General features: G+C 37.3%; 1 protein-coding gene across 1 annotated transcript; it reads right to left on the reverse strand.

Annotated features, from left to right (window-relative positions):
- Positions 1-33: 33 nt before the first annotated feature.
- Positions 34-8,847, reverse strand: LOC107082722 (sphingosine-1-phosphate phosphatase 1-like). The gene is made up of 3 exons (XM_015371532.1): positions 7,869-8,847; positions 3,646-3,735; positions 34-1,235 (listed from the first exon to the last, which is right to left on the reverse strand). Exons 1-3 carry the CDS (start codon positions 8,529-8,531, stop codon positions 684-686), a joined length of 1,305 nt encoding a protein of 434 aa, XP_015227018.1. The 5' UTR covers positions 8,532-8,847; the 3' UTR covers positions 34-683.
- Positions 8,848-11,232: the final 2,385 nt, after the last annotated feature.

Here is an 11,232-nt window from a genome sequence, read left to right on the forward strand (position 1 = left end):
TATATATATATATATATATGTATATATAAAAAGTATATCACGAGTAGAGATGCAGCAATTGGCCCAAAGATTAGAATCATCTAATTTTCCTTCAAACAATTTTTTCCATTCATTTCCTGAATGAGAACTCCCACCTGATTGTAAATACATAAAAAATGTAAATCAGATAATATTAAGGAATATATACGTTGCTTTTATTAGTTTAATGTTTATTTTATATCTCTAAATTGCATGTTGTTTTAAAAAAAAACTTTAAAAAAATGTGATCGGTCAACTTTTAGTAGTTGAAGGGAAATAATTATTAGTTAGGAAAAGCCAGATTGGTACAGATATATTAATGCAAATTTTTTATCTAAAGACATCCATAACTTTTCCCCTTTTAATTAAAGATTAATCATTCTTACTGAAAAGAAAGATTGGTGCTTTAATGGGCCACATACACATTAATATAGATTCTTGAGATTAGGTTATTGTTGGGGTTTAATAACTTCTTTCCTGGATATTCTTTGGCTGCAATAATACTTACTATAATTAATTACTTTAGTGGTTGTCTGATTGGATTTTGAGACCCAAATATAATCTGATGTATCTTTCAACTCTGCTTGTTGCTCAGAAACAACCTGTTTCTGTCAAAACAGGCAGTAGGTATCTATTAAAAAGGCCAAAGAGTTTTCACTAAATATTCAGTCAAGGTGTAAGATCCAGAAGAGGACAGGCACAAAGCAGACACAACTAAACCCAACGACACTGTAGACCATATAACGGTAAGGAAGCTCTACTTTCATCTGCTGTCTCGCCCGCCTCACGTCATCCGAGGGCAGTCCGAAAAGTCGGCACAAGAAGGGGATAGTCACTGCTTTCATGACCATTCTTGTGGCGAGCAGAACGGCGATTCCGATGACGAAGCGCAGCACCGAGCGCAACAGCAGGCCTGAAGTGATTGGTGGTAGAGTTAGAGGCAGAGAGGACAGCGGTGGATCCTGCAGCAGCCCAAGCTGATAGTTCACATGTGAAGCCAGAGCTGCTCCGGCCCCCGTGCCAAGAGCCTGAGCGGTGTCGCCACGAGACGTGCTCCATGAATCCAGAGAGAAAGCTACGAGTCCCAGGCTCACGTGTGACACGATGATGACGAGAGGAGCGTAGCGGTCCATCATGTAGTAGGTGTCAATCTTATCTAAGGTTGGCTGGAAGAAGGCGAGGACCAGAAGGCTGTACAGGAAGCCGCTGATTACTTCCTGCAAAACAAAAAATATAACTCATAAAAAATGAAAAGCATTAGCTGTTTCTGAGCATCAAGCATCATATTTCAAAGCCTGAAAAAAAAAATATATATATATGTATATATATAAATAAGCACTTATGCTTTCTGCCCTAAAGGAGGCGCCATGCCTTCATGGTTCTGTCAGCATAAGTTGGAAAAGCTCTGGAAAAAAAAAATTAATATCAGGTGATCCTCTGACTGTTAAACCGGTTTTACTATTGGTTGATACAGATTATAACCATTATCTCTACTAATCAGCTGCAGGGTCACAGGCGGTCAAGTCATACCATCATCTACAGCCTGTCAAATGTTTATGGTCCACTTCTAGTTACGGGAACATTTCCAAGAAAATATGGCATTATCATCAATCCGCACATTAGTCACAGGGTTACAATATGAACAGAACTAATAATGAAAAAGTTTGTCTTTATATCACTGATTATGATACAGAAAGATTTGAAAGTAAAGAACAGATTTTCCTTTTCTCTTTGTCATGAAGATTGTTCAGTTAACCTAAAAAAACAAACTTGAAAGAAAGGTGTTTGTTGTCAATAGAGAATTAAACAATCCTTCAGTCAACAGCGGCGTGTCAGCCCAGAGGAACCGGTTTAAACTTATTAAACTCTTTCAGTTAAAAGAAAAACAAACTAACCAAAAAGCATGTTAACAAAAACTTTTTTAATAAAATCAATACTTCATTTTCCTCCCTTATAAAGACTTTTATCTATGATTTAAATATGTTGGCACATAAAAAACCCATGTCATTAGCAAGAAGTTAAAAGATATTTACAAGTCTAATTATGGAGATATTTCTTGCTAAAGAAAATTCTCGGTTACAAAAAAGTTATTTTTATTTAAACCGATTCTTGGCTGTCAGGTAATACACGCTAAATCAAAACAAAAAACGATTTAAACTAAATGTGCGATCAGTTCTGTTAAATATTTTCATGACGCATCATTTTGTTCGCTCTCGTCTGTTTTCCATCTGCACAATGTCACTACCACTCTATTAGCATTAGCATCTCAGTCACTGAAATCTATATCAGGCTTGGGTATTAAGAGCAGTGAAAGCCCATTAAACGAGACAAACACATTACTGACAGCCAGAGCGGGATCACAGCCTTCCAAATATCACATCTAAGCAGTCATATGCAGTTAAATCACATTTATATGCCCACAGGGGCTGTTGATCTGATATAATGTGCCGATCCTAAAGCAAAGAGAAAAACTAGAACTCTGTGTGAGGTTCCTGCTTCCTCACAGCTTGAGATAATCATAATACTGAGCTGTAAGTACAGCTTTCCTTAAAAGCAGGTCAAACGACTACCAGAACAGTAACCTCCACAACAGAAAAAGCTCCTAAAAAGGTTGTAGAAATAAAACATAGGAGTAATGGTTGATTTTTGTATTTTCTTTCTATTTCTGAAGTTTTTTTTATACAAAGGTAACAACTGTCATTCCAAAGTTTCTATCCAGTGAGAAACACTAACCTGCATGCACAACTAAGGGTGTAAATCACACCCATCATGGTGATTCAATTCAGTATAAATTTCCTGATTCGACTGTTTTCGATACTTAAGAATACACCACGATATGATTCAATTTGATTTATTGTTTGTTTTTTTACCTTACAGGCTAAACAAAGTATTTGAGAAACAACAGCAAATAACAGAGGTAGTAAAGTTGTACTCCGCCTAGGCATATGAAAACCTCATTCACTGAAAAATAATAATGCCTCTGCATTATAGATTCTCAAAGGCCTTGTATCAAAAAATACTACAAGAGGAAAGAGGGTAATGGGTAAATGAAGTGAGGTAGGAGGGCATAACAGCTTTAGCTCTACCGCTGCACAGGAGTCAGAATTACGTCCAGGAGCAAATGGATAAAAATAGGCCGGAGGGGGAAAAAAATATGAATCGGTACTCTTGCGGACGTGTTGATGCATCGGATTGTTGGCTGTGGGATCGATGCATCGATACAAAACGACTATTATTTACACCCCTATGCACAACCTTCCCTGATGCTGAAGGTATATCAGCAGACAGCAAGGTACTGTGCATGCATGCCAATCTGATGTCATCATAAACCAAGCTTAGGTAGAGGTCAAATTTCTCAACTTTTCCTAGGAATATGATGCATCTAAAGTCAAATCAATGAGCTGTGGTGGGTCATCCGTGAGAGCTGAAGCAGATCCACATCTTCCATCTTATACAGTTATGAAACTGATATGATTCTATCATTTACAACCACCTAAGGAGCAAGTTAAGTTGTGCAAGCAGATATTCACACCTGAAAGTTATCAGTTAACTTGGAAGCAGGTGATATGAGACGCCGGAGGTGTCGGGATTCAATTTCATTTGAATTCAATTATTAATCGTGCTTACCAGAACAGAGTGCATGCCCATGTAGACCCGGCTCACGCAGACCAGCACACTCCAGCTGAGGGCCAGGCAGAAGCCAAAAAGGAAAGGGTACTGGAGGAGAGAGCATGGCGGTTAAAACAGCTGATTCTTGAATAGGCAATCCCATAGAAATTAAAATATTTATTACAGCAAATATTTATTACAGTATTATATCTTACAGTGTTATTACAATATTACATATTGAGCTTTTTTTTTGACGAATCCTAGCAGAAAAACTGAAGGGCAGCAACAACAATAGGAGGAACCCAGAACAGCAGCTATGCTAATGCAACAAAATTTAATTTATTGCCATTCGCTCATTTGTCTGTCCTTGGGAGGAACTTTTAAATAAAACTCTTGGTAATGCAAAACTCTGGATATTTGTTGAATTCCTGTCATTTTAGAAACTATAGAAAAGGTCACTGAGAGAAAGGGGAGGTAAGACTGGTTTCATTCTGCAGCACATTCATCCAAATGAGCAACATCAGCATTCGAACTTTAAAAGGAACCACGAGTCATCGCTTGTTTATAAAAGCTTGGCAAAAATTAGGTGGTGTTTCGCATTAAGTTAACCTTTAGAAGCCCACAAAAAACATAGGAAATCCTTTGAAGAAAATTTAAAGGACCCAATGATAATGTAGTGTTTATTCTAATTTGTTCCAATTTTGTAAAACTTTTATTAAAAAAAATGAAAATTAAAAAATACAAAAAATAAAATATTTCCTATTTTAAACTATTGGAATGTGTGATCGGTGCCAAACAATGTGTATTTATGGACGTAGACCGACATTATAAATAGAACCTAAAGCTTGTTTCAGTCACATTGATTGTAAAAAATATAATATAATCCATTGTTTATAAATTGGAAAATGATGTTAACAACGGTCTGCAACAGGTTGGGTTACTATTCAGGACCTAAAGAGTAACTCAAACAGAAAAACAGTAATAAAATTGACATTTAAATCTCATAATTTGAAATCCAATTTGAAAAGCAATTTCTAATTGTAAACTGAATTATTAAAATAGGAATTGTAAATTTTATTTACTTATCCATTATTAAATACGGGCATCTTAAAATCGAGTTGCTCCTCAGATGTAGCCAGCTCTCTCATTGGTTAGACTGCCACACTTGGTTCAAAAAAAAAAAAACAGAAAAAAAAAAAATGAGAGCTGGCAACATCTGAGGAGCATCTGTGATTGGTTTTTAGGGACCAGATAGCTCACAGGAAATATAAACGGAGAGGGGAAGTAATAAGTAGGATTTTAAAAAATAAGTTGGAAAAGAAAATGAAAGAAGGAATTATTCTTTTAAATATGATACGAGGAAATATATTCATAATCAGAGTTATTTTTTTTTTATCTTAATTTAGACATAGGATTTGAAAAGACATCTTTTAAATCCCTTTATTTAATAATAGAATAATAATAATAAAATACAAAATTACATTCCTTTTTAATAATTCAATTTAAAATGTGCAATCAGAAAAGGCATTTTAAATTGGATTTCCAATTGCATGATTTAAATGTTAAACATGAAAAGGTTGTTTTTCTTTTTCTAGTGACTCTCTAGGTCCTCCATAGGGTTACAAGGTGGATGTATGATTGATGAAAGGGATTCATGGTGACACACGGTTCTGCAACATAAATTTATCACAGAGAGAGAGAGGCTAGGAAAACAAGTTAATTATTTTTTTCTTGGAAATGTATTAGGATAGGAATGCTTTGTCTATACAGAGACTGGCTGGCAATGAAAATAGACTGACTTCTTAATACACGAAAAAGAGATGTTTTTATAGGCTTATTCAGAGTTTTAAAGAGGGAGAAAAGGAGAAACTGTGTTGTTGAGCTAAAGTTGATTCCTGGTTACTCGCTTAGCTATATTGAATGACACATTTGAGCCGGTCTTAACAATAAAAAGAGCCGATAACATTTGCTTTATTTGTGGGGGAAACAACATGCAAGTTGTGAACATGGAGGACACCTAATAGCACAGAGAGGGCTCAACCAGCCCACATAACTGCGACATGTCCAGTTCAAAGCATTTTGAACAGATTCCCTGATTTCAGGTGCTGAGCTCTTCCTTCCTGCGGCTGACCTCCTGCTTTGTTTCCCTGCATGTTTTCTGTGTCTACACCAAAAAAAAGCATAACTTTCCAGCTTGCTTCTCTTCCTCCAAGCTTCCCTCTTAAGTCTCTTCGCCTATCTCCTACAAGAGTGATCTTTACACTTGTCTTGGGGTTTTATCAACACGAGTGCACATGTCAGCAAATAATTTAGCAAGAAACTGCAACAGTAAATAGAAAAACACTTGTCAAATAGTTTATATGTCAGGAAATATACCCACTAAAATGAAGGACCTAAATGTTAGTGGCTGTATTTGCATTCACTTCTAAGCAGCCCATTCAAACCTTTATTTCTATTCACAATGAACATGATAAAAAAAACAAAAAACACTATAAAAACATACTGCTTTTATTTGTTGTGTATAAAAAGGCTTTAAAAAAAGGTTTCCTTTCTCTGAGCGCTTCAATTGTGTTAAACCTCTATGAAAACCTCAGCTCACATAACTTAACCGGACAGGGTTTTCAATACCAGGAAAATTGCGACATGTTCTCTTCCTCAAAATCCCGTTCCCTCTGTAGAAAAATGGGTTTAAACAATAAGGCTTATTGCATCACTGCCATAAAACCAGTTGGTCAGCTTTTTATATCTATGAGAAGATATCGTTTAATCTTCACCTTTAGATCCCTCTCCTCAGCTGCTGCTGTTCTATGACTCCACACCAAAGAAATTTCTTATCCTCTGTTGTTTTAATCGGATAACCCTGCCAGGACGCCCTGCAGAGAAATATGCTCCATCCTGCAATATGTTTTTTTCTTTATTACACCAGACAGACTATTGAGATTCCTTTGGATTCCTTTTATAATAACTAATTTTATTCAGTTCACCTTGATCCCAAATCTATTAGATTCTCAGACACTAAAAACAGTCTTAATCTGACTAATCAAGGGGATTGGAAATCTATTAAATAAAGCAATAAATATACTAATAAGCTGAATTTACATACAAGGCAATCAAAAATAAACGGAATTGCAATTTTGATGTTTTACTTGTTAATTTGTCTGTAATAACTATGATGAGTGAAAAGAAGAAAGAAGATTTGGGTGTGTAAAAAAAATAAATAGGCGCACAAACTGAAGAGACATCTACAAGATTTTAATTGTGGAGCTGTTTGCAGCTTTTTAGCATTTAGAAACAACCCTTAACCCTTGTTTAAGTCATGGCTAAGAATCAGTTATAGGAATAAATCTGTTCATTTATTGCAAATATTTCTACAGTGGTCAGATTTTTAACATGGAACCGTAACAAATGAGACTAGATCGATAGACATTATAAATTATAACCCTTAGAAAGTAAGATAAGAAATAAAATCAACTAAGACTTTTTTCAAAATAGGTGTCAGAAAGTCCTTTTGAAACTTTGTAAGGCTGTAAGGATCTATTTAATAAAAATTTGGGTTAGAGATTAGAGATAAACAATCAGGCTTTTCCTGTAAGTCTGACTTCATGATTCTCAAAAGAATCAAATAGACAAAAAATAAAATAACAGGTATGAGCTTTAAATATAACAGAAAATGGAAAAAGTACCACGACTATCCCTGTTTATGCATCAGAGCCGTTACCTTATTTCCCCTAAAGTAAAAGTAAAATGCATCAAAGTGCACTTAATAGACCAATTATCATTGTGGCTTTTGTTTTGAAACATTAGATGAATAGAAAAAAAGGGTTGTCCTTTATTTGCCACAACAATCACCATCAAAGTTGAGCAAGAAGACTGACTTTAGAAATAATGGGACATCTCTGGATAGAAAATGTTATGCATAAAGTGTTATTAATCTAAATAAACATAAAAAAAACAGTCAAGAAAATCAGGAAATGTCAGCGGGAAAAGGGGAACTTATCCCTGACCAGATTAGTCAGCTGATGGTTTTAGGCCAAAAAACACATTCAGCAGTTTCTGAACCTGGAGCCTTGATGGGCCTTTGCGTGTCTACAGGCTCCCTGATGCGTTTCTGGCATTATCCACCTTCAGCTGTCTCCTTCCCTGGAGCATTTGCTCTCAGCAGTCCCCTCATCCAACGCTGCCTCCTCCTGTGAATGAAACATACAGACCCCTGATAGCAGCATGAACACAGACATACTGACCTGCCACCGTCCATAGGTCAGCATGAAGATACAGAAAGGTATGGCTGTCCCCGTCATGGCATGCGTGGAGGGCATGCTGTACTCGGAGTTGTAGAAGACCTCCACCTTCACCACAGGAGGGGAGGCTGGTCTGGACCAGCGGATCATGTCTTTAGTGGACTGTCCCACGAACAGGTTCCAGGCCCAAACCACGATGAGCCTCCTGCTGACCAGCGCGTCGACATTCCAGAAGAGAAAGGGGAAGAACACAATGAAGAACATCTCGTTGCCGAGCTCCGTCCCGAAGGTGAACAGGTAGAAGAGGAACTTGTTGTGGATCAGGAACTCCTGACCCACATCCCCGGTCAGAGAGTTTCTCCGGAGGGGCTTCGCTCTCACTGTGTCTGCCTCTACTGGACCATCAGGCCCGACGCTGTCCTCCTCCGGCTTCCCGTTAACCTGCGATGCGGCGGCATCTCCGTTCCCCACACCTTCATCCGAGCTCGGCTGGACCCTCTTCCTAAGCCCCGGAACCCCCGAGTCCTGCTGCCCGCTGTCCGGCTGTGTCCGCTTCTCCGGAAATGTCCCTTTAACGCCGCAAAAACGTTGAAACCTGGCGACAAGGATGGGCTCCTGGAGATATTTACAAATCTCTATAAACCTATTCACGGCGACTCTTGCCATGACTATAAATACTTGTTATGAGATACACAAAGCCGGGTGTTTTTAGCTGCAATTCATAATCGAAAAAGATAATAACGGTGTTTCATTCCCCTTTAAGAACCCTGAAAGGCTTTGAGCTGGAAGCTCAGACCGGAGCAGAAGACCTCTCTAAGTTTTGGATTCTGCATTTAAAACGCGGTCCTACTGGAGACAGCGGCATCCAAAGTCCGTTACAGTTAACCATTAGTTAACAAGCCGATGCGCGCGTTCATAAACTAACTGCGTCAAACCGTTGGTCTCTTTTTGCTGCGCGTCTTCTTCTTCCATCGCTTCCTGTTGCTCAGTCTCCAAACTGTAGAAGCGGCGACCCCTGCTGGACATTGCACACTGCAAATGGTTCTTCTTCTTTTCTATTATGGCGGAGCGCAAGCAACTTTAAGGTGCATACCGCCACCTACTGTACATGAGTGTGTAGCAACATTACATCAAATTCTATTTTTTGATTTTGTATAAAATTTTATTATATTTCCTGTAGATAAATACACGATGCTTTCCTTAATCCGTGAATATCATTTATATTTCCTTCATTTCCAAATATTCCTTTAAGACTCCATTCTTGGAAGGTCCTTCCAATTATGTTTCTCAATTTCTCCCTTTCATGATATTATTTTAAAAGCATTAGCTTCTTATTATTTATTTTTTTCAATGCTTCTTGTGAATATATATCAGAATGTTATGAAGACTGTTCATTTGTTAACCCTTATATGGTGATACTTCTTTTGATAAAATAAATCCATTTGCATGTTGAGGCAGCATGGTGGTGTGGGGTGAATCATTTTTGGAGCTTATTTCACCAAATGATTACTTATTAATTTCCCTACTTTCACGTTAATTTTATATCGTAATAATATAATACATATAGAAAAAATGTGTTTAATACGTTAATATTAGCTGAACAGGATAAAAGTTGGAGGATATATCATCATTTTGTGTTACATGTTTTAGCTTTTACTGTATATATATATTTACCTAATATAGTAAATCTTTGCAGGAAATGTTGAGGTTTCTAGATAACATCAAAGCAGCAGCAGTTTCTGGAGTCACCTTTATTATATGTTAAACATTACTGATATAGAAATAAATTTAAAAGTGCAAACATTAATATGTTCTAAACGTCTTTCTATATATATATTTTTTTTTTTGTATTGATGGACCTCAAAGGAACTTTCCCCCTTTTAAACTAATTAGTAGTTCTATTATTCAATTCACTGTCCTTTTCAAACTATGATTTTCTTTGGCCAAATACTCTAATCTTTTTACTACTCCCTTGGTTCGTTCTTGTAAATTTTTATTTCTAAATTGTATCCAAATAATACACATATTTTTTATTTCTTATTTACAGGGACTTTTAAAATACTTCCTAATTAGTAGTAATCTTGTTTAACATTTACTTTCTTATCGAGGGTTCCTTACTTTTTGCGTCGTCAGAAATACATGTGAATGCAGAAGACAAAAATAAAATGTTTCATTGTGTTTTATACGTGGGGAGGGAAAAGTCAGAAAGTACATTTCAGAATTACCGGAAAACCAGTGGAGATGCCTTCAAAATAAAACCATTTAGACGTTACAAATAGCCTATAACAAGTTACCAACATTACTGTTGTAGAAAATGTCCAGAGCACAAATAGCCAGTATTAAACATAAATCACTCACTTTGCTCTGTTTATATTCCCATTATTTTCAGTGTGTGTTTACAGACAATTAAACTAGGACTGTGTATATACACTATGCAACTTTAGAGGAAACAGTTATTTAATGAGTTCATGTGATATTCATGTATAAGATTAGGATATTTGTCGTTGTGTACATATATATACATACATGTATATATACTAGTGTTGCACCAATACCGATACCAGTATCGGGTGGGGCCCCGATCCAGCGTTAAAATGGTGGTATCGTTATTGGCGAGTAACTACAAACAGGGCACCGATACCATTTTGAGAGCCAAAAGTTTATTCAACTATTGTTACCCATTCCAAGTAGGCAACAAAAAACTTTTTCCTGCGTCACAAAGGTAGGCAGCAACTTGACAAAGCCATGATGGCAAGTAGTATGCAGTTCTTCGTATATACGCACACACATCAAGTTCAAACAGATGGTATCTGTACGGTATCGGCATCGGCCAATACTGCACATCCAGGTATCAGTTATTGGTATTGGGGCAAAAAAAATTGCTTTGGCGCAACGCTAATATATCTTCCTCACCCATCGTGGGTGGTCTTCCCCCCCTTTTTCCTCCAAGCTCGGGTCCTCTGGTAGAGGACCCGAGCTGTTCCTAGAACTGCACTCTTCTGGACCGAGATGTCTGATGTACTTCCAGGGATCTGCTGTAACCACTCCTCCAGTTTGGGGCTCACTAACCCAAGTATCCCAATGACCACAGGCATCACTGAATGCATATTGCATATTGTCCACCACCACAATGTCCGGTTGGTTTGCCAATACCATTCGGTCTGCCTGTATCTGGAAGTCCGGCAGGATCTTGGCTCCTCATTGTCTTTGGAGGTTTTTCCCACTTTGACCTTTGTGTTCCCAACCCATACTCCGCACAGATGTTCCTGTACATTTTACACAGGTCTAAATCCTGGTGGAAAATCTGTAAGATTATAATTTGGTCAAGTTAAAGCTTTCTTACAGGCTTTTGAATTCTTATAGATAA

The sequence above is a fragment of the Cyprinodon variegatus genome, unplaced genomic scaffold, assembly GCF_000732505.1.
Source record: "Cyprinodon variegatus isolate N-32 unplaced genomic scaffold, C_variegatus-1.0 Scaffold4, whole genome shotgun sequence".
In the NCBI taxonomy this organism is placed as follows: Eukaryota; Metazoa; Chordata; class Actinopteri; order Cyprinodontiformes; family Cyprinodontidae; genus Cyprinodon; species Cyprinodon variegatus.